The following is a 26638-nucleotide window of genomic DNA, read 5'->3' as shown; positions in this document are numbered from 1 at the left end:
AACAGTAAGCTGGCACTATAAGTGCTGTTGTCCCAGCTAGCACTGGGAAAGTTAGCTTTGCACCTTTCTACAAAAGTGCTTTTTATAGTTTGCAGTACAAGTTGAGCTATCAAAGTGGCCTTTCCAAAGAGTTAACTTGGGAGGGAGCCACTTCTAGCAAGATGGCTGGGGGGGTGGAAGCAGTGGCTTAAAACCCCCCACCCAAAAACAACTTTTTCTTCCTGTCCTCCTCTAAGATGGGGAAGGAACTCCTTTTTTGTGCAATGTGGCCAGCTTTCATCACAATTGCTACAGACTGTGTACAGGTTGTCTTGCAGAGCATCAAAGCACTGTTAAGCTCCTCACCATGGAGTTAAAGTTCTTTGAGCAACACTTTTTTGCATGAGTGACCCTTGATGATGATTTTATTTTTTTTAAACCTACAGTTTGTGTCCTTGGCCTGGCTGCATGAGTGATTGTGGTCCACAGGGCTGGTGCCTGGAGACTGGAAACTAGCTAATGTCCCCATTTATAAGAAAGGTAGAAAGGAGGACCCAGGAAGCTATAGACCCATAAGACTCACATTGACCTCAAATTCTTGGAAAAAATTACCAAGGATCACATCTGTGAGGGGCCAGCAGGGGAGATCATGCCTGGGGAAATCAACATGGGTTCATCAAAAGCAGGTCCTGCCAGAGCAACCTGATGGCCTTTTATGACCAGGTAACTAAATCCCTGGATGATGGTGTCATCATGGATGTAGTCTTTTTGGACTTTAAAAAGGCCTTTGACGCATCTCTCACCCCATTCTCATTAATAAATTGAGAAACTGTGGCATTGATGCCTACACAGTGGGATGGGTCAAAAATTGGCTGATGGAGCACACCTAGAGTAGTGGTGGATGGGTCATACTCGACCTGGTGGGATGTGACTAGTGGGGTCCCCCCAGGACTCGGTCCTGGGGCCTATGCTATTCAACATCTTCATCAGCAACCTGGACGAGGGGGTGGAAAACGCATTGTCCAAGTCTGCTGATGACACCAAGATGTGGGGGGAGGTAGGCATGCTTGAAGGGAGAGAGGCTGCAATTAGATTTTCACAAACTACGGGAGTGAGTGGATGGTAATGGGATGGGGTTCAATGCAGATAAATGCAGGGTGCTGCATCTAGGGAGGAGGAATCCACAGCATGCATACAAGCTGGGGAGCTCCCCCTGGTGAGCACAGAGGTGGAAAGGGATCTCGGAGTCATTATTGACTCAAAGATGAACGTAAGCTGCCAATGTCAGACTGCAGCCAGCAAAGCCAACTGCACCTTGTGGTGTATCCAGAGATGCATCTCGGGCTGGTCCAGAGGTGATACTCCCCCTCTACATAACATTTAGTTAGGCCACAATTGGAGTACTGTATCCAGTTCTGGGCACTGCACTTCAAGAAGGATGTGGCCTGCCTTGAGGGTTCAGAGGAGGGCCACCTCCATGGTTGCAGGGCAACAGGGTAGGCCCCTGTGAGGAGAGGCTGAGGGACCTGAACCTGTTCAGCCTCAGCAAGTAAAGGCTGAGGGGGGATTTGTTGGCTGCCTACAAACTCATTAGGGGAGATCAGCAGCAAATAGGAAGGGCCCTATTCCCCCCCCCCCAAATGCAGCAGCACCTGGGGTGACCAGGAACAATGGCCAGAAGCTGCTGGAGAACATGTACAGGTTAGAGATTAGGAGGCATTGTTTTGCTGTCGGTTCCAGATCCTAGCCACCCTAACTTCCTAGGGAAGTGGTCCTTGCTCCTACCTTGGGTAAACTCAAAAAGAGGTTAGATGAAAACCACCTGACTGGGGTTGTGATCCCAGTCCATGCTCTGGCCAGTGCTGGGGTGGGGGTTAGGCCAGATCTATCTGTTCAGGTCCTTTCTGACCCCAAACTACTATAAAGTTCAAGTGTCTGACTAACTTCTGACCAGTTCTATGCTGCAGCAAGTATCATCTCAGTGACTTGCAGGAAGCCTGGAACCTGCCTTGTTTTGACTTGTATTGCAGTCCTTGAAGTTAACTAGAGTCCTTTGGGACACTAATGGAGCTGCTGTAGTTCACTCTGTAGTCCATGAGTAATAGGTGAATAATCTGAATGCAGAAAAAAAATCCCTAAGCCCAGCCCTCCTGGATGAGATCTCTGCTAAAATGTAGTGCTGTGGTAATTACACATTCAGTTTGACTTGGCTTGAATAAAGCTATGTACTGTAGCAAACCATGATGGGTCAGATCAAAACTTTTTATGTGCATGCTATTAAACATCATGTGACCTGCTCATTTGTTTTGGGGATCTTCACATAAAAGCATTGGTGAAGTAGATGGAGGGGGCCTAATGCCTGGATAACACACTACTATATTTCTGATACTGTGGCTTGAGTACAGCTGTTACTGACTTCTAGCACTGAGTAGTATTGCTTCTTGATCCTCTTTTTATTTAAGAAGCTTTGAAGATGGATGGATGTATTTGCTTCTAAGCTTTTTTGGGGGGGTTTGTTTTGGGGTTCTTTCTGGTTTGGTCACTATTTCCCCCCCCCCCCCAAATGGCTCTATCCAAGTTGAAATGGGTTATATGACTTAATATAGGCTAACAAAGTAATGTTTTCCTCCCAGCACTTCTATCTATCAAGCTGGACTTGCAAAATTGGCCTCCTACATGCAAGTTTGAAAGCTTTATTTTGGTTTGTGGGGTCTTTCTGGCAGCATCTCTGCAGAAGTTAGGAAACTAGATGGAGTACCTTGGAGAAAAATGTCATGTGTAGATTGTCAGCTCATTCCAACTGCTTGTGAGTAGAAACTAGGCTCTCTGCTAGCCCAGTTGCTGAAACTTTGGGGTGGAGAACATCATCAACTTTTTACATGGACTAACAGACCTAGGCTTTATGAAATGTGACTTTTAAATATAAAAGCAAGAGGCAAGTACTCGGATGAAAAAACAATTTAGGGGCTGCTTCTGCCTCTAGGGGTGTGTGTGTGTGGTTTTGTAGGCCACATAAGGAGTTATGCAGAGCTATTATGGACTGCATCAGCATACTGCGCCCCCCCCCCCCGCAAAACATGTCAAAACTCCCTATGTGGGGTGGGGAGCAGTGTTCAGGTTGTGGTATGGCTGGGGTCAAAGGGCAGTGACAGTATGGGGCAGAAACATGATCTGCTGCTTGCAAGCCTCTGCAATGGGTGCCAGTTCTGTGGGTAGGGGTGTGCAGAGCACAGATTGTAGCTCTGTCTCTGTCCCAGCCCTGTGCTGTCACTGCTCCAAGTTCCCAGATGCAGCTCCCTGCATGCCCTGCAGAACACAGCTCCTGGCTGGTCTCCCATGATCTGGAGTCTCCATGGAGAGTGACACTGAGAGGCTGGGGCAGAGCTGCAGTCTGCTTCCCACATGGCCCTGGCTCTGCTGTTACTGCCCTGTGATTTTTTTTTTTTTTACAAGGCCTCCATAGATTTCATTTTTTTCATAGACATTAGGGCTGGAAGGGACCTCGGGAGATCGAGTCCAGCCCCCTGCCCAAAGGGCAGGAAGTCAGCTGGGGTCATAGGATCCCAGCAAGATAAGCATCCAATTGGCTCTTGAAGGTGTTCAATGTAGGTGCTTGAACCACCTCCGCTGGCAGACTGTTCCAGACCTTGGGGGCTCGGACAGTAAAGAAATTCTTCCTTATGTCCAGCCTGAAACGGTCTTGCAGGAGTTTGTGACCGTTCGACCTCGTCATCCCATGGGGCGCTCTGGTGAACAGATGTTCCCCCAGATCCTGGTGGTCACCCCTGATAAACTTATAGGTGGTCATCAGATCACCCCTGAGCCTGCGCTTTTCCAGGCTAAAGAGTCCCATGGCTCTCAGCCTGTCATTGTGAGATCTGTTTTCCTGACCTCTGATCATGCACGTGGCTCTCCTCTGGACTCTCTCAAGCTTCTCCACATCCTTTTTGAATTGTGGAGCCCAAAACTGGACGCAGTACTCTAGCTGCGGCCTCACCAAGGCTGAATACAAAGGGAGAATGACGTCCCAGGACTTGCTTGAGAAGCATCTATGGATGCATGCCAGCATTTTGGTCGCTTTACTAGCCGCAGCATCACGTTGGAGGCTCATGTTCATCTTGTGGTCAATGATGACCCCCAAGTCTCTTTCTTCTGTAGTGCTAACCAACGTAGCACTGCCGAGACCAGGTGGGGCCCCTGGCTGGGCATGCAGGCAGCAGATCATGGCTCTAGGCCCCAGGTTGCTGCTGCCCTAAGATCTTGGTATCTTTTCAGCCTTGCCCACCCATCTCCTTCCTGGACCCTGCTCCCTACCAGCCTGTGCCCTATCTCAGCCCCCAGCAGAGTGTCCTTCCTGCGTGGATTCTGGGCAGTGAGGCTTGGCCCAGTGACTGCAGCAGCTAGAAGGAGCCCTTGCTGTCAGGAAATGGAGTCCAGCTGCTGGGCTGCCCCCCATGCCTGGTCCACAAGCTATATTTTTTTTTTTTTTTTTTTTTTTTTTTTTTGCCTACCCCTGCTCTAGACTGGGGATGACTATGTACCTATTTACTATTGTATGAGCCTCCTGTTTCTGATGCTATGCCACTTCACATCTTTTACTCTTAAATTCCTGATGTTCAATATGTTTGAATATTTGGTCACAGGAATACTTAATTTACTCCTGATTCCTTGCATCTTTTTCTGTATGGTTATCTAGAACTTCCTGACCAATCTGGTTCTGGATTCCTTGTTACCAAGGTTAGACAGTTATAGTCTTTGTGGCTGGTTGGCTTGTTTAAAGCTTCTCTGTAAAGCTATTGAACAGCACTCTGTTACTATAGGAGGCTTCAGCCATGTAGTGTGTGAGACTTGAGCTGAGCTAAGAGTACATAATCTGGCATAGTTGTCCCATGCTGGATTTTACATGCTTGGAGACTGGCCACCCATCAAAGCATCAATCAGCTCTTATGAGGTGCATCTTAATTCCAGTATTTTTAATGCTGAAGCTGAGTTGGGACAAAGGTCAGAGAAAGTTGACATGGGAGTGGTCCAAAAAATACTCCAAATATTCTTGAATGAATCTAAGATTGCATATCAACATGTGGGGATACAAGACTTGGTTCCAGCTTCCTTTTGAAAATGTGAAACTTAATCTTCCATGGAGACTGGAGGACTTCAATAAAATTAGTGAGGTTTTTTTGTGTGGGTTTTTTTTTTTTTTTTTTTTTTTTTTTTTTTCCTGCTAGCCTTTCTGTCTAGTTCTCCTAGGAAACTTTTTTTTATTCTTCTGAGGGTTTTGAGGAAAGGAGGGGGCTTGCCTCTAGTGTAGCCTGAAGTTTTGTGTGTTCTTGACTTTTGTGTGGAGGAGCTACTTGTTAACACTAACTTTTTTGTCTTTTTCTGTTTAGCTTCAAAACCTGGGGATTAACCCAGCAAACATTGGATTCAGTACCCTGACAATGGAATCTGACAAATTCATCTGCATCAGAGAGAAAGTAGGAGAGCAAGCACAAGTTGTGATAATTGACATGAGTGATCCAACTACTCCTATCAGACGCCCAATCTCTGCAGAAAGTGCTATCATGAATCCAGCTTCTAAAGTAATTGCTCTGAAAGGTGAGTTAATGCTGTTCTACTGGAATATCTAGTGTTTAGTGACACAAGCATGGAAATCTAATGTAGTCCTCTGTAGGAACATTTTTTGATAGGGTCCTTACTGATTAGTACCGGATTTCCCTCTTAAATTTGAGGTGAGCTACCCCAGTACATGTGGCAATTTAGGGGTATGTCATAACTAGGTTTGCAAATGGAGTAACTCTTTAGACTATCTTCTCTTGGACAGACCGGGACACTACTTTTGCAGAATCTCTTCTGCAGTGAAAGTATTTGTTACTATTCAAGGGAACAGAAGAAATGGGAGAGCACCTTTTTTCCTACTTAATGAATGTGAGAGATCTTAAAGTTAATAACTGAAATGGTGCATTTATTAGAATAATTTTTTTTAAACTTGTATATTTAATGCAGGCTAGCCTGTAAGGGTGGGAGCAGTGCTTGGAGAGAAGTTTTTGTCTAGGACAAGCTCTTTTAAGCTTGAAGTTAAATATTTAAATTGTGACTCGGCAGCTAAAATCTGGTGCTTGGCTGAAGGGTTTTCTGTATTAACTTGTAAGTGACTCTTGGCTCTTCTGAATACAACTTAAGCTGCCAAAGCACCTGGGATTAAAGACTTCCCAACCTTTCAGAAGACGGAATAGTTTTTGCAAACATTCTGGTGTCTAATCCTTAAACTGCTTCACCTTGTTACTGACTTTGTACTTTTCTTCCTGCATTCTTGTCTTAAACAGATGGTGAGTTAACTTTGTCCTGACATTTCATGTTTAATAGTAAAATGGTCAAATCTCATAAAGTACTGAACTTCTTTGCAAGAAGCTGTAGCTTATTCTACAGCTAATTGGAATTGCTGACTTGGTACCAGGCATGGGATTACAAGTTTCTCCCTCTATTGGCATGCTGCTAACTGTTTGGTTGCTTTGACTATTGACTGTACCAAGCAATGGGGACTGCATTCTATGTGTAACTAGTACAGTTGGTAGACAAAACCAAGTCACGATACTTTTATGAGAGACCTTTGCTAGCATGTCTTGTGTGCCACTCATTTCTGCCTAAGTGTGGTATTTAGTCTCTACTTGTGGTGATGCCAAGTAGGGGTCCAAGAACTAACTTTTTTTTAAAATTTTAGTTTTTTGCAAACTAGTAGTAGAAAAGTAGAAGTTGCTGGCTCAAAATCGAAGCTGGCTTTTGAAAAATGGAATAGTTGGAATATTGACTTCAGCTGAAATTCGTTCTGGGTATTGCATGCCTTTTCTTCAAAGGCTATGAACTGCTTCCACATGCAAGGTAGCCAGAAATGGGGAGCATCCTGGTATCTCAAGGCTGATTTGGATTCACTGAAAATATGCTAAATCAATCTTGGACCCCTGTAAATCAACCTATTGGCAAGGAAAGTGCATCCTCTGTACTGTTAAAACGTCATGTGGTTCAAACTGATAACTGTCAACCTGTCTAGAACCAAAACTAACTTACTAACTAAAATGGGTTGTCGGTGTCATCCAGCTTCTAACAATGTAGTTTATTTTGCCAACATCTAGGTCTTGTCAAATTTTTGTCCCAATGCTTCAGAGTATATTGGCTAATGTCCCCTTTTTAACAAATGTAATTAAGCAGCATATGCTGTTGGTTTTGTGTGATTTTTTTTTTTTTTTTTTTTTTTTGTAGCAGGGTGGGGGCATGCCCTTCCATACTGATGTAAATGCTGCACTTGATGTCAAGGTACAGCAAAATTACCATGGCTAGAGGAGGCAATCCGTCCCTAAAATTTAGATTGGAGGGTAGCAGAACAATGGAGTGGTGCCGAGGTAGAACCCCTTGTCTCTAATGTACCATAGATCCATTATTAAACACAATTGTGGTTGTCCAAAGATCTTGCAGAAAACTTCCCATGAGCTATAAGCAAAGGTTGATTCTCCAGCTCTTGGCTGTTTTGGCTAAAGGCTGGTGCACTGCAAACTTTCCCTGCTGATTTTGTGGTAAGTCTCTGAGCTGTTGCATAATGTCATGATTGGGAGTTGCTCATAATGGATGAATTGGTGAGCAACCAGTTAATTCCAATTTTAAGTGGGGAAATGTTACCTAAATTAGGCTGTCTCCTAGGGTTTAGTGTGTGCACAATTGCATTTCTTGGTTGCATGTGGTACTCCTAGTGTACTGAGCATTAATTACACTGTCCCCTGTATCCATGGATCTCTTGCTTTTTTGTTCTGTATTGTGAGAGCACTTCAGTCTGTCAGAACAAATGCGGGGAATGCTGCACTTGCCTTTTGGAAGGCACTTCCATCCATTAGCATGGAATGGAAAAATGCAATGTCATGCTTGAGTTAACAGAAATGTAACTTTCTGCCTCTTAGTAAAGACTTCCAGTAAATGGATCAGTTTAAAATAAATGAGGGAGGGGCAGGAGGACACTAGGCCTAGCTGCCTAAGGGTGCCAGATCCAGTCAGATCTCCTAAAGTATTTGAAGTTGGAAAGAAGCCAGCATCTTGAGTCTGGGTAGGGAAAAACAAACATTGTGAACTTCCCTGCTTTAACTTGTAGCAGGATGTTTAAGTCTTTCCAGCAAACAATACTAGTAGAATACTGCAATCTGTCCTTGGGACTATGCTGAGGAACATGGACTGGGTTAAATGATTTGGTCCTGATCTAATGTGATGGTGAACTTTTTTATTCTGCAGAACCTACAACTGGAAGGTTAACCTGCCCAAGATCATATCCGCCATTTAAGGTGGCATTAAGGCTTTGCTTCTAAACGAGTTTGGCTATTTAAGCCAGAAGCCAACCAACCCATGGCACTTTGAAGCAGATCAAGCTGTATGTTTTAGAATGGCCAAGGATTATGCAGGCTGAAGCTGTGGTGCTGTTTAACTGAGCAATGAGATAAATTTGAAAGATTCTTCTTATTGGGTGCCTCTCTCACTGAGGATAAAATAATTCCTTGGGGGGAGAGGATGGCTCCAAATGAACATTTGATCTGCCTCTGGAGGATTGAAATGCTTCATCTTATGGCTGCTTTCCTCTTTAAACCAATTCCTATTCCTTGCTACTATCCTTTCTTGTGTTTCTCAGTCTTTCTGGACAGTTGCTGTTTAGTATGACTTTTTCTAATAAAATGTGGTCCTGATGATAGATTCTTTCTAGCTCTTTTACTTGGCAATCCAGGGACCTTTAACTTGGCTCTCTTGCATTTTGATAGAGTTGGTTTGGCAAGCTCTTCTGGAAGTACTGCTTGGCATCTGTCAGTTAAAGAAACTAGTGCTTTCTCAACAAACTTTCTTCTGTTCCATAGTCTCAAAACAAAAACAAAAACAAAAAAAACCTTGTGGATTTTTCTAAAATCACTACTCAGCATAAGTGAGAATCACTGTTAATTTAATCTTCAAGGAAAAGGACTAGAAGTCTGAGTTAAGTGGACTCTTCTTTAGTAAATGCATTTTTTGCCCCCTCCTCCTTCCCAAGAGATGACCAACTTGAATCTCTTGACCAGTTTATTTTGCCATCTCTTGTGCCCCTGCCAGTGGAGAACTTCTGAGGTTACTTCACATCTGCCCCACTTGCTTATGATGGCAAGTCATATTGTTGCTTCTAGATAGAAAGTTATTACTAGGTCAGGCCCTGAAGGAATAAACCATTATGGAGTAGTCTTGGCTCACTCTGAGTATTGGGTAAAGTAAAGCTTCAGCATGCTGCAGTAAATAGCAAGATGCCCTTTGCTTACAGGAAGCTAGGGTACCTCCAATGGATCAACTCAACTAGACAAGGAGACAAGGGAGTAATGGACATTTTTAAAATAACAGTATGATGGTAGGCAAGCATGGAAGCTAAAAGGTCTGATCTACCAATTGGATTGTGCAGCTGTTTAGTTGGTGTAGGTGTCTCTATGGAGAACTTTCTGATGTTTGCTTAGGTTGACCACTCTATGGGGAGGGCCATTGAGCAATGTAAATCTGCTTTGACCTAGTTGTGGGCATGATGCTATACAATAGCTGGCATCTATATTGTAACTCTCTAGATGAGGTGTCAAAAGCCAAAGTTCTAATATGCTACTGGAGATCTGTATATAAGCTTGCTCAAAGCTATGGAACCTAGCCATAGCATGAGTAGAGCTAGTAAACCAAGTACTAAAGCCCACTTGGAAAGAAATGCTCTTTAACGTCTTTCTAATTCCTGTATCAAGACTAAACCAAATTTTGCTCTAGTGGGGTGTCTTACAAAGCCTAGTCAGCCTACAGTCAGAGCTAACTTGATGAATGTACTCCCTTGAATCCAGAAAAGTAAGAATGATGCATACTGCCTCTTTGTTCAGGAATTGAAGCTTGTGGTGCAACATCTTAAGGCTGTTGTAACTAGCTTTCACAGAGCTGCTTTTGGGTACAGTAAAGACATGGTAGGCTAACAACTAGTTTCCCTTTTATTGAAATAAGGGAAGTGGGATAACTTAACTTAATTTTGAGTCAGTTCTCTAAATGTCATCTAGCCTCCAATCTATAGAATGGAGGATTACTTATACCTGTTCATCACCATTTTTATTTACTTTATTTATTTTTTCCCTTTGACTCGCATCAGCTGGGAAGACGCTCCAGATCTTTAACATTGAGATGAAAAGTAAAATGAAAGCCCACACCATGGCAGAGGAAGTGATCTTCTGGAAATGGATATCTGTGAATACAGTCGCCTTGGTGACAGAAACTGCTGTCTACCACTGGAGCATGGAGGGAGAATCTCAGCCCCAGAAGATGTTTGACAGGCATGCCAGTCTGGCAGGCTGCCAGATTATAAACTACAGGACTGATGAACATCAAAAATGGTTGCTACTTATTGGCATTTCAGCACAGGTATGTGTTAAACTTTATCTTGCTGCCTGCTGCTCTGTCGTGTGTTGTCTAGTTTGGGATCCCTACAGTCTTGACATGCACACCTTCTTTGGGCTGAGTAAAACTTGCAGTCTTTAACCCTTTTTTTTTCCCCTTGCTGTATTGCCAGCAAAATCGTGTCGTTGGTGCAATGCAGCTCTACTCGGTTGACAGAAAAGTCTCTCAACCTATTGAAGGCCATGCAGCAGCCTTTGCAGAATTCAAAATAGAAGGAAATGTCAAGCCTTCCACGCTCTTCTGCTTTGCTGTGAGGAGTCCTGCAGGAGGCAAGGTAAGTCTGCACCACTTACTGACCATCTCTTTCCTAATGCAAAATGGCTGCAGTTGTTTTTGGTCCTTTTGAAAATGACCATCTGCTAAGTTGTCAAGGAGTGTTTGGCTTGTAGACTACTTTAAACTACTTGAAAGCCAAAGGGGGACTAGTTCAGCTTAGTTTCTTTAACATCTTAAAGAACTGCAGAAGGCAATAGAGTACCTATGCTTAAAGGCATAAGAGCCATGCTATAACATTAAGGGGAACATCTTGTGCCTTTGTATTGCTTCTTGTGTATCCATACAGCTAACAATGTGCAGCACCTTTTTAATTGCAGCTTCCTGTACTGTCTCCCTGAAGAGGCAAGTCTGGGACCTCCTTGTTCAAGCAATTCTGTAAAACTTAGAATAGTACAGGGGTTGCTCTGTCACTACTCGCAGTACAGAAACTGCTCAACTACTTGAGTATGGTCTAGTGTGCTGACTCTCTCTTAAGGTAGTCTTGTATATTAAAGCTTGAGTTGTGGTTTCTGGGCTGAAGGCTTGTTGCAGACCCTTCAAGTTGTTGGTAACTAAATGGAACTGAAATAATCCTAACCCAGTATCGGCCTCAAAGTGCCAATTCTACTTAGTACCCCTACCAAAAAGGTGGAAAAATCTCTTCATTGAACCTGTTTAAAGCCAGGTGCTTCCTCCTTTCTAGAAGACTGGAAGTTCTCCAAAATATCCTAATCCTCTTGCCCTGGCCCTAGTGCTTGTGGATAATAAATATTAGTTTGAAATCTTAAAGGGTAAGTGGCTTCAGAGATGTTAAGCTGCTAATGGCTTTGGTCTATAAATGGCTTGGATTGCACTTCTCTCTACCTAATGCTGTTTCTTGGGTAGAATCAACCTGAAATCTATTCTGGTGCTTCTTTCTTCCCAGCTGCATATAATTGAAGTAGGTCAACCTGCTGCTGGAAACCAGCCCTTTGTTAAGAAAGCTGTTGATGTATTTTTCCCTCCTGAGGCACAGACGGATTTTCCTGTGGCAATGCAGGTAAATGTCACTGAAGCCAAGCCCTTGGCCTGTTACTTTTAACTTTGGCTTACTGCAATTGCTTACTCTCTCTGGAGGTGTCACACTGCAAGTGTGGGGCACACCTATACCTCATCTCTACTAGAAGGTGCAGTCTCTTTTGGTGGGGGGGGGGGGGTCTTTTTTTATGGCACGCATCTAATTGACTTATACTTGGCAGCATTTCTCCTACGTAGTTGGCACTTTGGACAGAGCCAGGAGCTGGGATTTCAAATGCCACTTTGGCTATAGCAGTTGTGCTTTTTTCCTCTCCCCCAAGAGGCAAGGAGGGGAAAGAGACAGCAGATGTCACCTGTTCTTTCACAATGGAGTTGCATGAGTAACTTGAATTCCTTAAAGTCTGTTCCACAAAGTAGAACATGCCTAGTGTGAACTACTCCAAAGCAGCCACTCTAGGGCTGGGGGAAGGCTAAACCAGACCTTCAGGAGATGTGGAAGGGGAGGCTGGAGAGCATTTGGCTCTACTTCTAGCTGGAGCCTACACAAGCAGTAGTTGCTATGAATTCATATGCCTGTCTTTTTCCTTATGTAGCTGCTGTCTGTTCTGTAGTATCTGTTTTCCTTTCATAGGAGTTATGTTGGAAACTACATAAACATAACAAAAAGGCAAACTCCATGGGTAGAAGCCATTTTAAGGATATAGCAAGTAGGTACAGCAAAAGCAGATGGAGGGGAAGTCCCTTTTAATAAGCTTATGAACAGTATGATAGGCAGTGTTCACAGCAGAAGGTAGTTTAATGAGATTCTGTGGTGGGGTAGGGAGAAAATATTGTACTGAGAAGCCAAATACCTGCGGTCTTAACATTGTCTCTACTAACTAGGTTGTGCTGTTTGAGCAGAAAGTTCTGTTCTTTATTAACTGCCCCTCAGCCTCTGGGGAAAAGGTAGCATAAGCTGCATGCCAGAGTTTGCACTTCAGCTCCTGAGATATTGAGTTCTACAGCATTGAACACTGTTGCCTACATAACTGAATATGATTGAGGGTTGGCATGTATAGTGTGGGTTTTTGGAGGGGGGCTCTTAACCAGAAAAACAAAATCCAAACAGGATATGCAAAGCAAGCATTTCTCCAGGCCTGAAATGTATAGCAACTGACCTGTGCAACCTCAAGGCTTTAACTTTTTTAGAATTGGCTGCCCAAATAAAGAGACTCTTCATGGAGAAGAATCCTGGGGTTGTAGCATTACTACTCTGTCTCAACTGTTCTATACCAGAAGCCTCCTATTATCAAAATATCCTAGCTAGTCATACCAAGACTCTTTCCTATAGCTTTTTGAGGCTGGGGGTGATGACCTTGCACCAACCACTTGTGGCTTTGTAGCTCTTGAGTTTAGAGTTGCTTGTAGGTTTTTCTTTCCCCTTCCTCCCCACCCCCTTCTGGGCTGAAGTCATAATTGCTGGGGGTGTGGTCCCCCTCTCCCCCTCCAATCCAGGTAAGATGTATATTGGGCAGTATCATTTTTAAATGAGCAACCAAAATGGTAACTATTTTTTTTTTTCCTTTTGACAGATTGGAGCCAAGCATGGAGTTATATACCTAATCACAAAATATGGATACATACATATGTATGACTTGGAATCTGGAGTGTGCATTTACATGAACCGTATTAGTGCTGACACTATCTTTGTCACTGCTCCTCATGAGCCTACCTCTGGCATCATTGGTGTAAACAAGAAAGGACAGGTAGTCCTGCAACCTATTCTTAAATCTTGAAATGGCATGAAGTATCTTAGATAAAAATCACCACTACAGTAGCTTATTTAGAAGTTTGTTAGCTTTTTAATCCAGTGGTTCCCCACCTTGGGTTGTGACCCCAAATGAGGGTCACATACAATGCTGCCGGCATCACCTCCACAAAGGATGAGCCATGCAGTATGCTGGGTGCTTCTCCCTTCCAGGGCTACTGCTGCCACTGCACTCTGCTCCCAAGAGTGGGTCATGGCAAAAAAGTTTGGGAACCATTAGCTTAATCAAATCTCGACTAAAACAGTGCAAGAAGAAATCATTGTAATGCTTTGATAGCCTTTTTTGGAAGGGCAGTTATGAGCAGTCTTGAAGAGATGGGGGGGGGGGGGGGGGGGGAGGGAATGCAGTGGTGATTCGCGCGGTTCAACAAGGACAAGTGCAGAATGCACCTGGGGAGAGGGAACCAGCATTATGGTTTATAGGTTAGGGGCTGACCCTCTTGGCAACACAGAGGCATCTTGCAGTCATGATTGTCAACTCCTCGTGTTCATCCTGGAGTCAGTGACAAAGCAATAAGCAGAGCCAACTGCACCCTGTTGTGCATCAACAGGGGCATCACTAACAGGTCCAGAGAGGTCTTGCTCCCCCTCTACAGTGTTGGTCCAGCTGCAGCTGGAGTACTGCATCCAGTCCTAGGTCTTGCACTTCAAGAGGGACATGGAGAACCTAGGGAGGGTCCAGAGGAGGCAACTCATATGGTTGGGGGGCCTCTGTGGCCAGCCCTACGAGGAGAGGCTGAGGGAATCTTGTGGCTGCTTACAACCTTATCAGGGGCCAGCAGCAGGGACTTGAGGGAAGCCTGTTCACCAGGGCCCCCTTGGAGTCACTAGGAACAATGGCCACAAGCTGAGGGAGGATAAGCTTAGGTTGGATATTAGGAAGAACTACTTCACAGTAAGGGTGGCCAAAGCCTGGAATAGGCTTCCCAGAGATGATGCTCTCACCTTCCCAGGAGACCTTCAAGAGGAGACAGGACAGGTGCCTGGCTGGGGTCTTATGACTCCTCCCACCCCCAATGCTCCTTCCTGCCCATGGTGAGGGCGGTTGGACTAGATGATCTGTCTAGGTCCCTTCTGACTTATTGATTCTATGGTTCCCTATAACTTTAACTACAGAAGAAGGAAAAAAAAAAAAATGGCCCTAAGTGGCAAGTAGTGCCTAAAACTCTTAAAATAAAATTTGGAACCCATGGCAAGTAAACACCAGGGGTAAGCGGTTTGTCTGCTTGTAGACTACCTTGTGATCACTGAAGTAGTCAAATCCAGTTAGCTGTTTGGATGTTAACTGCCAAGGGAGCAAACTCTGCCTTCAGTTGTCTTGACCTAGAGACACAATTTTGAATCCACATGCAAGATGCTTGGTCTGATGGCATTAGTTAAATGTGGTACATGGTTGGAATAGGGGGTTTTGATGTTGGTGTAACATGGTGACATACCTGCTTCCAGCATGACTGCTGTACCAAGTAACAGTTCCTGGGGTGAAATGTGGAAAGTCTTCCTAAGATATGGAGGTAGAGCAGCTCTACCTAGCTTCTAGTGTCCCATCAGACCTAATGGGACAGCCTTGGCAGAAAAAATCTCAAGTTGAGACATGAGGCCTGTAAACTGTAGTAATACTAAACTCCTTGAAAGGGACTGCTTTTTGTCCAGTGCCAGGTCTTGCCTAGCATTTGAAGGTGTGAAGAACTAGTTTAGTACTTGAAGAAAGCAGTAGACCTAACTAAAGATCTAGTATATTCAGCAGTCCAAAAGCTATGCAAATATTATGTGGGCAGGAGAAAAGAAATGGCTTAATCATGCTAGAGACAGTTCTGGTGCTGTTGACTTTGAATGCTCAGTTGTTCTAATGTTCTCATTTTTAAGTACTAAGTTGGTGCTGAGGACTATTGCTTATGTGGTTTGTTGTGTCCCCCCCTTCCAGGTGCTTTCAGTTTGTGTAGAAGAAGATAACATTGTGAATTATGCTACAAATGTTCTCCAGAATCCAGACCTGGGTCTGCGTATGGCAATCCGCAGTAACCTGGCTGGGGCAGAAGAACTCTTTGCCAGGAAATTCAATACACTTTTTGCACAAGGAAGCTATTCAGAAGCTGCTAAAGTAGCAGCATCTGCACCAAAGGTGAGCGGTGGTAGGATTTGAAGCTTTGTAGTTAAGGTGATCAGAACATCCAAGAAGCTTATCCTGGCAAGAAGATCACACTAAATCCTATAGACACATTTAATTATTATTTGTAAATGAAACTACTACCAACTGAATTGAGATCCTTGACTTGCAGTACAGTGTAAATTGATAAAGGTGAATGAGTCTGCTAGAAACTCTTTTTATGTGGATTCTGCAAACTTACTGAAGTTGCAGCCCAGGGTGGGCTTAGGTTAGAGAAGTATCAACAAAACACAACACCTTTGGATCAGGAACCTCCTAAAGGGTGTCAGTGCCAGCTGTCTGAGCTGGATAGTTCTTGTGGCTTTCCATCCAAGTGCAGGAAGAATTGAGGCTATCTGGGTGAATAGCAGATGCAAGATGGTGAGGATCTTACAGTCTCTTGTCTTTCCTCAGGGCATCCTGCGTACCAGTGACACTATCAGGAAGTTCCAGAGTGTGCCAGCGCAACCAGGGCAGGCCTCGCCTTTGCTGCAGTACTTTGGGATCTTGCTTGATCAGGGGCAACTCAATAAGTTTGAGTCCTTGGAACTGTGCCGTCCTGTCCTGCAACAAGGCCGGAAGCAGTTGCTGGAGAAATGGTTGAAGGAAGATAAGGTATACAAATGTCTCTTGCTTGCTGCTTTGCCATGAGTGGTAATAATTTATTAGTGCATGCTGATTTTATTTTTTTTTGGTCTGACCATATGGTAACTTTTGTTCTTAGCTGGAATGTTCAGAGGAGCTTGGAGACTTGGTGAAGGCTGCTGACCCCACCCTTGCACTCAGCGTTTACCTTCGTGCTAATGTGCCAAACAAAGTCATTCAGTGCTTTGCAGAAACTGGCCAATTCCAGAAAATAGTTCTTTATGCCAAAAAGGTAAATATAAGGTGGTGTAACAGCCCCAAATACAAGAGTCCAGCAGTGTAACTTGTATCTTCACAGGGCAACTTCAGGGCGATAAGGCAAGGATTTAACTATTCAATCATCTTTAAAACTGATAAGCAGTAAAAATTGAGCAAGGTGGATTTGCTGTTCAATAAAGACATGGTAATCCTGTCTACCCTTCAGAGGGGCAAGTCTCAAGTTTTTGTCTTCTGCAGCAAATGTAGATGTTTCAGGGCACTTAAATTGGAGGAGTTTTGAGCTGTTCTAATGAAAAGCACCCAGAGAATCTCAAACTGGTGTCCCTGTGCTGAAAATGGCTGTGGGAGTGCTTTTAACTAAAGCTTATTCAATGAGCTTTAAAGGACCCCTGCCACCACTTCTTGGTGCACAGATGCTAATGCATGAGATGCTGGGGCATGGTAGTTTATTGCTCCAGCAGACTATTTAAAATCTACTCTGCTATAATTGCAGCATGTTGGAGCAGCCTCACTGCATGTGTATAGGTACCCTTGGATCTTAATGTCGGAGAAACTCTGTATTGGGTGCCATTTGATCTAAAATCTCCTCCCTAATGGGACTTACCTTGTATAATCCTGGACAAAGTAACTTTGGCTGTGTTCTGTCCTTCCTGCATTAAATTCTAGATGGGGGAAAGTTGTGTGTTGGTGGGTTTTTTTTCCTTAAATGCCCTGTATAGACTTCATGAATCTTAGTTCTGACTCTTAGTAAGCTATAGTGCCCTGAGCTCCACTTGCTCTTTTCAGTAGCTTGTTATCTAGATTTAGTACGTAGACTTGATGATTTATCCCAGGATGGGAAGGGAGAATCATGTGCCACGTTTATGCAGCTGCTGTTGGTTAACTTTAATATCTAGGTGCGCTCAGTGGGTGACTTTTTAGAAACTCCTAGGGCTCTACTGGAACTGATATGAGGATCTGACTTCTGACAATTTTTTTTTTTTTTTTTTTTTTTTGCCCAATGTTTCAGGTTGGCTATACACCAGATTGGGTCTTCTTGTTGAGAAGTGTAATGAGAGTCAGTCCAGAACAGGGTCTGCAGTTTGCTCAGATGCTGGTGCAGGATGAAGAGCCACTAGCCAACATTAACCAGGTAAAAATAAAACAAAAAACCCTAACCCAGCTGTGCCATCACTGTACACTTAATCTTAAACTAAGGGCTGGAAGGGACCTCAAAAAATAGTTCAGCCACCTTGGTCTAGGCAGGAATACTGCTGAGATCAGATCCCTGCAAGGTGTCAGTTCAGTCTCTTGACAACTTCCAAGGTTGGGGCTACACCACCTGCTTGGGAAGCCTCTTCCAGATTCTGGTCACTGTTACCATAAAGAAGTTCTTCCTTGCATCCTCTAGCAGTTCATGGCCATTGCTCCTTGTCCTCTCTTGGGGTGCCCTAGTGAACAGTTCTTGGTGTGTGTGGGTTGGCTTTGTATGGTGCCCAGAACTCGACACAGTACTCCAGCTAGGGGCTTGCCAATGCTGGGTAAGAAGGAATTGCTTAACCCTGCTCTCAATACACTGGCTAATGCATCCTAATATGTGTTTTTTGGCTCTGACTAGTATTGCACTGATGGCTCAGGATCATCTTGTGATCAACCATAAACCTGAGGTCCCTTTCAGCCACTGTACTGGGCAGGGTGTCTTCCCCTTAACCTATATTCATGTTGCTGGTTACTGCTCCCCAGATAAAGCACTCTGCATTTCCTTATTCATCCAGTTCTACACTGTCCAACTTTCCAGCTTGTCTTGGTCTGCTCAGATCCACATGCTATCCCCTAGCATGACTGCTTTCCCCCATAACTTAGTATTAGTCACACAAACCTGGCCATCATGCTTTCAATGGACTTAGCCAAGGATAAAGAAGTTCCACAACACGAGGCCAAGAACTAAACCCTATGGGACACCACTAGTCACCTCCCACCAAGATGGTACGGACATTCTCTGGGTTGACCCCTTTAGCCAGTTTCCCAACCCACCTGACCATGGGTTCTGCCAGCACACAATCCCCCAGTCTTTTATATTTAAACCCCTGCCCCCCCACCCCCAAAACGCATTATGGGAGACCATATTGAAGACCTCTTTTAAACCCAAGCTTGACATCAACCGTGTCTCCCACATTTAAGTGTTTGACCAACCTCATCTATAAAAGAACAGATGCAGCTCTCTCAAAACATAACCATGTTGGCTGTCCCTTGGCATCGTGCCTTCTGCCAGCCTCCCAGATAGATGGATATAGATATTTTTTTTTTTCCTTCTATTTGTACCTGGTATTGAGGTCAGAACCACCCTATAGTTTCCCAAATCCTCCCTCCTCCCCTTTAAAGAGTGGCAGAAGGCTAGTGTGGTGCCAGTCTCAGGGCCTCTCCTAAGCACTGAGTCTTCAAATGGCTTTTGCCAACAGTCTCACAATGACTCCAGCCAATTCCCTTAGCACTCTTGGGTGTAGTCAATGCGGTCCTGCTGACTTGAAGACATTCAGCTGCTCTTAAGTGCTCCCTTACCAATGGTCAGTGGCAAACTGGTTGGCAATTGCCCCTCCCTGCTCCCCAATCCATCTGGTATTGGACCAGGCAGGCAACCACCATTTGCATGCAGGAACCTTGTACTCCAAAATGAGGTGACTGACTACCTTCATCTCTTCTGGATTTGTAGATTGTAGATGTATTCATGGAGAACAGTCTGATTCAGCAGTGCACGTCCTTTCTGCTGGATGCACTGAAAAACAACTGCCCTGCTGAAGGACATCTCCAGACTCGTCTACTGGAAATGAACCTAATTCATGCACCCCAGGTAAGACCTGAAGCTAAGCTTTCCTCCACTGTTGTGCTTTTTTAGCCTAGTTTAAAGCAAGCTTGAACTCCTGAATGGTACCCTGAGGCTAGTGTTGTGTAGCTTTGGGGGATGGCAGACTAGTGTTGAGGGATATTTGGGCTTGAGGTAAAAGTTGACCAAGAATACAAGGCTTCCTGCAGGAATATGGTGAAGTGGGACCCTAAAGAGGTGAATAAATAGCAAGCCTCAAATGTCTGATTTTATGGTTCTTCCCTGTGTTCCAAGACATGGCTCTCTACGAGCCATTTTCAGGTGTTTCTTAACATGTTTGTTTGTCTTAGGTTGCGGATGCCATTCTTGGGAACCAAATGTTTACACACTATGATCGTGCTCACATTGCCCAGTTATGTGAAAAGGCAGGCTTGCTGCAGAGAGCCCTAGAACACTACACTGACCTCTATGATATCAAACGTGCTGTTGTTCACACACACCTTTTGAACCCCGAGGTAAGAGTAGTACCTGAATCTACTTGGGTTAAAGTTACTAGCTTGTCTCTAAGCAACTAGGGGCTTCCATTCTGAAAACAGAAATAGTCTCTCCTTTCCAGGAATATGGAGTGGGATTCCTTAGATTAATTCAAATAACCTCTTCTGTCATGGGTCTCTTCTGGGGGTGGGTATTGCTGCTTTTTTCCATGCCCAATAGAAACTGGGCCACCTGTCTATGACCTAGGCTTGAGAGAGAGATGGAGGGGAGCACAGTTCCTTCAGCTGCTGCCTATAGCCTTTTTAATGCTGGAATTTGTAGCTTTTTGGTGTCCTGAAATATGCACCAATTAAAACCCCAGTTCTGGGGTTAAACAATACAGCAGATCTCTTTTCCAAGTTAAAGAGGAATAGCAAAAATGCAGTAAGCAGGTAGAACTCTTTTGTTCTCTGCTTTCTGGTAAGAAACTTCCATGTCTTTCTCAGTGGCTTGTGAACTTCTTTGGCTCCCTGTCGGTTGAGGACTCTGTAGAGTGTCTGCGTGCAATGCTGTCGGCCAACATCAGGCAAAATCTGCAGCTGTGTGTGCAGGTGGCTTCTAAATACCATGAGCAGCTTGGCACCCAGTCTCTTGTGGAGCTCTTTGAATCTTTCAAAAGTTATGAAGGTACAGCACTTGTTTGTGGGGTTTTTTTTGTTATGCTCAAACTTCTTCTAGAAAGTTGCTGATGGACTTGTTCCAGGTTTTGAGTCATCTTCTAGGCACTACTACTTGAGCTATTTTAGTTGCTGTATGGCTTTTTCTAGGTATGTAAGTGTCCTGGAGGCTAGCAGCTATACAGATAGCCTAGCCTCTGGGCAACCTTTCATAGAAATGTGTACAGTAACCATAGTGACAACTTCTTCTTCTTCTTTTTTTTTTTTTTTTTTTTGCTCTCCAAAAACATCTTAAAATACCCTGCCTACCTGGAAGTGCATTTCCAAAGTTCTATGATTTATCTTAAACTGCTCTGCAAAGTTGTGATCATTCACTGAAGTGTTCATAGATTTGAAGGCTACCTATCTTTTCTGCGCCCCCCCCTTAGGACTATTCTACTTCCTGGGGTCAATTGTGAACTTCAGCCAGGATCCTGATGTCCACTTCAAGTATATCCAAGCAGCTTGCAAGACTGGCCAAATCAAGGAAGTGGAAAGGATCTGTCGTGAAAGCAATTGCTATAACCCTGAACGAGTGAAAAACTTTCTGAAGGTAACATCTGTCTAGAACTATTCAATAGAAATGGTGCTAATACTGAAAGTATAGTGTCTGATACCTGAACTAGCTCTAGCACAGCTAATCTTTAGTTGCCAGCTGTTACTTCAGGGAGTGCTGAATACCTCATGAATTCTAGGTGGCAGTGAGGCTCTAAATAGCTTGCCAGTATTTCTAGGAACAAGTGGGACTTTAATTGTACTAAATGTAATTGTAGCAAGGGAGGGTTGGAAGGGGCCTCAGGTCATCTAGTCCAGCCCCTTGCTCAAAGCAGGGCCTTCCAACTATATCATTCCAGCCAAGGCTTTGTCTAGCTGGGTCTTTAAACCTCCAGGGATAGAGAGTCCATAATTGCCTTTAGGTAATGGTCCATTGCTTTTACTACCTAATTGGGGAAACACTTTCTCATCTAACATAAACTTCCCTTGCTGCATCTTGAGACTGTGTTGTTCCTTGTTCTCAGTGGTGGCAGATGCCAGCACAATCTAGGTGTGGGGGGTGGTGGAACTTTCTCAATAAAATAGAGGTGGGGTAGAAATACTAGGCTAACAGAGGTCCTTCTTGGTTACATCTAGGAATAATTGGGCTACATTAAGATAAATTTGCATATTACTGGGACTGCATGCAAGTGTTTCCTGATCTGATCAAATCTTGAGGTCTGTTTTAGATGCTAACTTTTTACCAAAATAGCTATTGGCCACTTCTTATGGGGATAAAAAAACAAAGCATTGTGGCACCCAAATCCTCGGATGCCTCTCCTACAGCCTTGCTAAGCCTACTGCAGAAAGCTTGTCGTTTCCTTCAAAACAAGCTTTTACTCCTGTGAGTGACTCTTGGCAAAAGAAGGCTTGTGATGAAGTTCACACAGTTTAGCCCAGATGACTAACTCAATGAACTATTTGGATTAAAAAGATTAATATCTTAAATGCTTGATTGTTGTTTTATACCTCAAAATTTAAAGAATTACTGGTCAGTTTTTAGAGTTAGTCAAAATGCAGCTCACCTGGCTGTCTAGGAATTGGGGGTGGGCTTGGGGGAAGACTTCCAAAATAGATACCAGACTGCACTTCTGTCTTCACTGAATAGCAGCCCCCAAGTGACAGTCAGTGGGCTAGCTACTAAAAATTGAGGGCTATGATAACCACCTTGTCTGTACAGTTTTAAATTTTAATGAGCCTTTTCTTGCTTCTCCAACCTCTTGTCCTTCTCTTCCTGAAATATATAGGAGGCCAAGCTCACAGACCAGCTTCCTCTGATCATTGTGTGTGACCGATTTGACTTTGTTCATGATCTGGTTCTCTATTTGTACCGCAACAACCTACAGAAGTACATAGAGATCTATGTTCAGAAGGTAAAAAGAAAAACAAACTCATCATGGAGTTCTGGCTTCTGAAGCTGATCCTAAATCAAGAATACCACAGATATAATTAACTTCTACTCAAGGCCATCTGTAGGATGGGCAAATTTTGGGGCCTGGGGTAGTTGCCCTATGCTGCTTTTTTTTTTTTTTTTAACGTTGCTGCTAGCCTTGCATCTAGCTGCTTGGTGCCGCCCGCCTCCCCCCCCCCCCCCCCCCCCCCCCCCCCCCCCCCCCCCCCCCCCCCAAAGCCTCATGCAAGGAAGCCAGTGGTGGATTACTTGCCCCAGGCCCCACACCCTGCTTAGGTCATCTGTTCCCACCCCTCTAAGAATGAAATGGCAAATCTTAGACCAAACTTGCTACTTTTGGAATGTTTGTTTTTAAACTTGGGAGCACAGTACTTGTGGATGAGAGCACATGCTACTAATGTATATCTATGCCAGAAATACTGAGCCATGCTGGTGTGTGGCTCCACAACTTCCAATAGCAGACTGACTTGCAGTCAAGTCTGAATTCTTTTTTTATCTCCTGGTTGTATAGCTACTAAGCCCTGAACTAAATCTTAGTGATGGCTTCTAGGTGAATCCAAGTCGTATACCAGCAGTTGTTGGAGGGCTGCTTGATGTGGATTGTTCTGAGGATGTTATTAAGAACTTGATTATGGTGGTTAGAGGCCAGTTCTCAACAGATGAGTTGGTGGCTGAAGTGGAAAAAAGAAATAGGTAAGTCTGGAGAATATAAAGGTACTTGATGCTGATAAATGGCTTTTACAGTTGTTTACAAGCATTGCTTCAGAGTTGCTCAAAAGCAAAAAGAATAACTGTGCCCTCTTGGCCTGCTTCACTGGATCAGGGAAGGGGGTACTTGGATGTAGAGAAGTAGACAAGAATTTTTTTCCGTTTATTTAAATGGACAGGGAAGCTTAATTTCCCCAAGATTCCAAGCTTTTAAGGCTCTTCCTGTATAGCTTCCTGAAACCTGGGGTGAGGGGTACACTTGCAGGTATCTAACTGAAGTGTGGGAGAGCCTTCAGTCACAAACACTGGGTTACAAGTTTTTTGGAAAAAATTGGAACCAAGCCAATTACTGAGTACTGCCCTGAGCTGGCTGGCTGGCTGGCTGGCTGTCTTCTCCTGTCACCTGGCAGATGCCTTGGTTCACAGAACTCATTCCTGTTAACCACTAACAGAATCTGAACACTACCTCCTGTCTTGTTTACTAAAACATTCTCCCTAGTTCAGTGCCAGCTGGTGACCAAGATCTTCCTCATTTACTGCTTAAATAGGTCCTCCTCATGCATACTCTTCTTGAACCTGTGAAGCTTTTGCATGTTCTTCCTTTGCTGTTCTAGTTGCCCTCCTTGGAAAAGCTGTGGAACACGAATGCACCTTCCAGTAAAAATAAAGGGTCACTTCAGACAGCTACTTCATAGGTTGGGTAGAGATGCTCACTCATAAGAATATCTTGAAGACCCAGATGGATGGTTCTCCACTGGACAGAGTCCAGGAGTAAACCTATTATTGACAGACTTAAGTTTTCATGCTTGGGTTGTAAAAAGTGTATGCAGCATGCTTCTATCTCTTTTTTTTTTTTCTATTTCTCCAAAGGCTCAAATTGCTGCTGCCGTGGCTTGAATCTAGAATTCACGAAGGCTGTGAAGAACCTGCCACCCACAATGCTCTGGCCAAAATCTACATTGACAGTAATAACAACCCAGAGCGATTCCTCCGTGAGAATCCTTACTATGACAGCCGTGTTGTAGGCAAATACTGTGAAAAAAGGGACCCGCACTTGGCCTGTGTTGCTTATGAGAGGGGCCAGTGTGATCTTGAACTTATTAAGGTTAGCCAAATTCTTTTTGCAGTATTTTGCTTTAAATACAGAAGTGAATGTCTTAAGCTTTCAGACAACTAGATTGACTAGATACCTACTCCATACCAATACTGGCAAGCTGCTTGCTTTGGTGCCATGAGAGCCCTCTGTCCTTCACTATGTGATGACTGGTAATATAAATCATTGTACCTGCAGTAATGATGCAGCAGTTATGCAGCATAGGCAAAATGCAAAACGCATCTGAAAAGCTGGCTGACTACTCCCTTTTTTGGCTTTTGGAAAGCTTCTGGATCAGCTGCCAGCTGATAGTAGCTGGCCCTGACTTTCCAGGCTTCCTCTCTGGGTGTGGGTTGTGAATATTACACAGAGCACCTCTGTTCACTTGAAAAGGGGCTCCCATCTCTTCCAGTAGCTTAACTTTTTTGTCTCCAAACTGACTAGTCTGAGCATGGGAAATCTTAACCACTTTCCCAGAGGACAGTCCTTAATTACTGCATGCACATAAAGCAGAGGGAAGGGTGATGGACTGCTGGTACTAAAATAACATGGGTTTTAGTCTTTGACAGTACTTACTAAAGCTTGTATCTTGGTACTCTATTCCAAATAATGGAAGGAAAATTGATCTTGGACCTCCCCCTTCAGACACATTACTGAGAGTCGATATTGACTTACTGGTACAAGTGTCAAGTGGCCTCTAACTATATATGTAGCTAGGCTTAGCTCAACATAAAATTGGTGAGTTGTAACTACTTATGTGATCTGCTGTTTAATTCATGGGACTGTTTTGGAGTGTTACATTTTCTTCTACCATGATCTTAATATCATCATTCTGTGGCAATGAAGCAGAGCAAGACTAGGTGAGTTCCTGCATTCAGAAACTAAGTCCACATGCACCATTTTCTCTGACTATAAAAGTTTCAACATCTCAATGGTATCTATTCCTATCTGCCATAAATGGGATGTCTGACACCTAATCTTAAGCAGAATCAAAGTCCCAGGAGCTCTGTAGAAGTTCTAGTTTTCTGCAAGCTTTACAGAGCAGAGATACAAACTCCAGCTTGGAATCTATCACTTGAGTTGCAGCTGGAACAAACTCTAGTTGACAACTCAAAACTTGTGGCCAAGAGTTGAATGAAAAGCTTAATTTTACTTTCTACTGAACATGCACAACTTTCAGTGTTTAATGTCTCTTGTGGTATAGGTTTGTAATGAGAACTCCTTGTTCAAGAGTGAGGCCCGCTACCTTGTACGCAGGAAGGATCCAGAACTTTGGGCAAACGTTCTTGAAGAAAACAATCCATTCAGGCGACAGCTCATTGATCAGGTATGGTAGAAGTAGCTAGCAACAAAAGTCTAGTCTTGAGTACTGGACTTCAGAATCCCTTTTTGCTCTTGCAGCTGACTCATGTTAAGCAGGTAGTGTTTGCACTCATCTAAAAGTCCTCTATGGCTAGCCATTGCAGTTGGTGCATATTTTAATCTGTAGCTTTCTTCCTTGAGCTTCTACAGTCTAGAGGTTGGAGTGTAGTGCAGTGAGCCTACCCTAGAGTACTGAGAGGCTAGACCTTTTTTTTTTTTTCCCCTCCTTTTTCTAGAAGTGGACCAAAAGAAATGGTTCTCCTGACTATCAGGCAATACAGAAATAGCAATGCTTTAGAACTTTCTAATTTGCTGGGTGGGGGGGAAGATGCTTATTCTGCTTTATAGCTTGGGCTGGTAACTTAATGAGTTGGAATTGGACTAGACTAAGCCTTCCAACTCTGTTCTTCCAACCCAGGTTGTTCAGACAGCTTTGTCAGAAACACAGGATCCAGAAGAAGTTTCTGTTACAGTGAAAGCCTTCATGACTGCAGACCTTCCCAACGAACTAATTGAGCTGCTGGAAAAGATAGTATTGGACAACTCTGTGTTCAGTGAGCATAGGTAGGGGGCATCCACATACCACCTTCCTGGTTTTTTGAGAAACTTGTTAAGGAAAGAACTACTTGGGTTGTTCCTCTGCTAGCACTACATGAACAGAGCTGAACCACTGACTCCTAGATGCATAAAAGTAGTCTAACGACTTCAGTGGCATCAAGACCTCCTAGCAAAGATGACCGTCAAAGTAATATCTCGCTTTAACTGAGTAAAAGTGAAGCAATTTGGAAATGACAAAGCTTTTACTGTACATCTTATCTGGCATCCCCTAGGAATGGGGGATGCTAGATAATCAAATGTGTACTCCCTGGCCTCCATGTGCTGGGGGACAGGGAGGGGGACCATGTGCAGGCTACTTTTTGCCCTGAGCCACAGGCTGAAAAAATGGCAAGAACTCTGCTCGTGGCGGCAGCAGTGAAACCCGGAAGTGGTACTTCCCGTCTTGCTTTTGCTGCA

General features: G+C 44.0%; 1 protein-coding gene across 4 annotated transcripts in view; it reads left to right on the top strand.

Moving 5' to 3' along the window:
- Positions 1-26638, top strand: part of LOC149857707 (clathrin heavy chain 1-like) — a 45842-nt gene that overhangs the window by 5929 nt on the left and 13275 nt on the right. For all 4 annotated transcript variants that reach the window (XM_090063797.1, XM_090063800.1, XM_090063799.1 and 1 more), the window contains exons 2-19: positions 5367-5574; positions 10136-10404; positions 10553-10714; positions 11621-11734; positions 13284-13457; positions 15441-15638; positions 16077-16277; positions 16387-16539; positions 17536-17658; positions 19216-19353; positions 19677-19841; positions 20307-20487; positions 20906-21069; positions 22298-22423; positions 23012-23154; positions 24040-24274; positions 25467-25589; positions 26043-26188. In XM_090063797.1, coding sequence (XP_089919923.1) covers positions 5367-5574; positions 10136-10404; positions 10553-10714; positions 11621-11734; positions 13284-13457; positions 15441-15638; positions 16077-16277; positions 16387-16539; positions 17536-17658; positions 19216-19353; positions 19677-19841; positions 20307-20487; positions 20906-21069; positions 22298-22423; positions 23012-23154; positions 24040-24274; positions 25467-25589; positions 26043-26188 — 3023 coding nt within the window. The remainder of the gene's footprint in view (positions 1-5366; positions 5575-10135; positions 10405-10552; positions 10715-11620; positions 11735-13283; positions 13458-15440; positions 15639-16076; positions 16278-16386; positions 16540-17535; positions 17659-19215; positions 19354-19676; positions 19842-20306; positions 20488-20905; positions 21070-22297; positions 22424-23011; positions 23155-24039; positions 24275-25466; positions 25590-26042; positions 26189-26638) is intronic.

Source organism: Crocodylus siamensis, chromosome 9 (assembly GCF_052110815.1).
Source record: "Crocodylus siamensis isolate JL-2025a chromosome 9, ASM5211081v1, whole genome shotgun sequence".
NCBI lineage: Eukaryota > Metazoa > Chordata > Crocodylia > Crocodylidae > Crocodylus > Crocodylus siamensis.
This window is presented reverse-complemented; position numbering and strand designations above follow the sequence as displayed.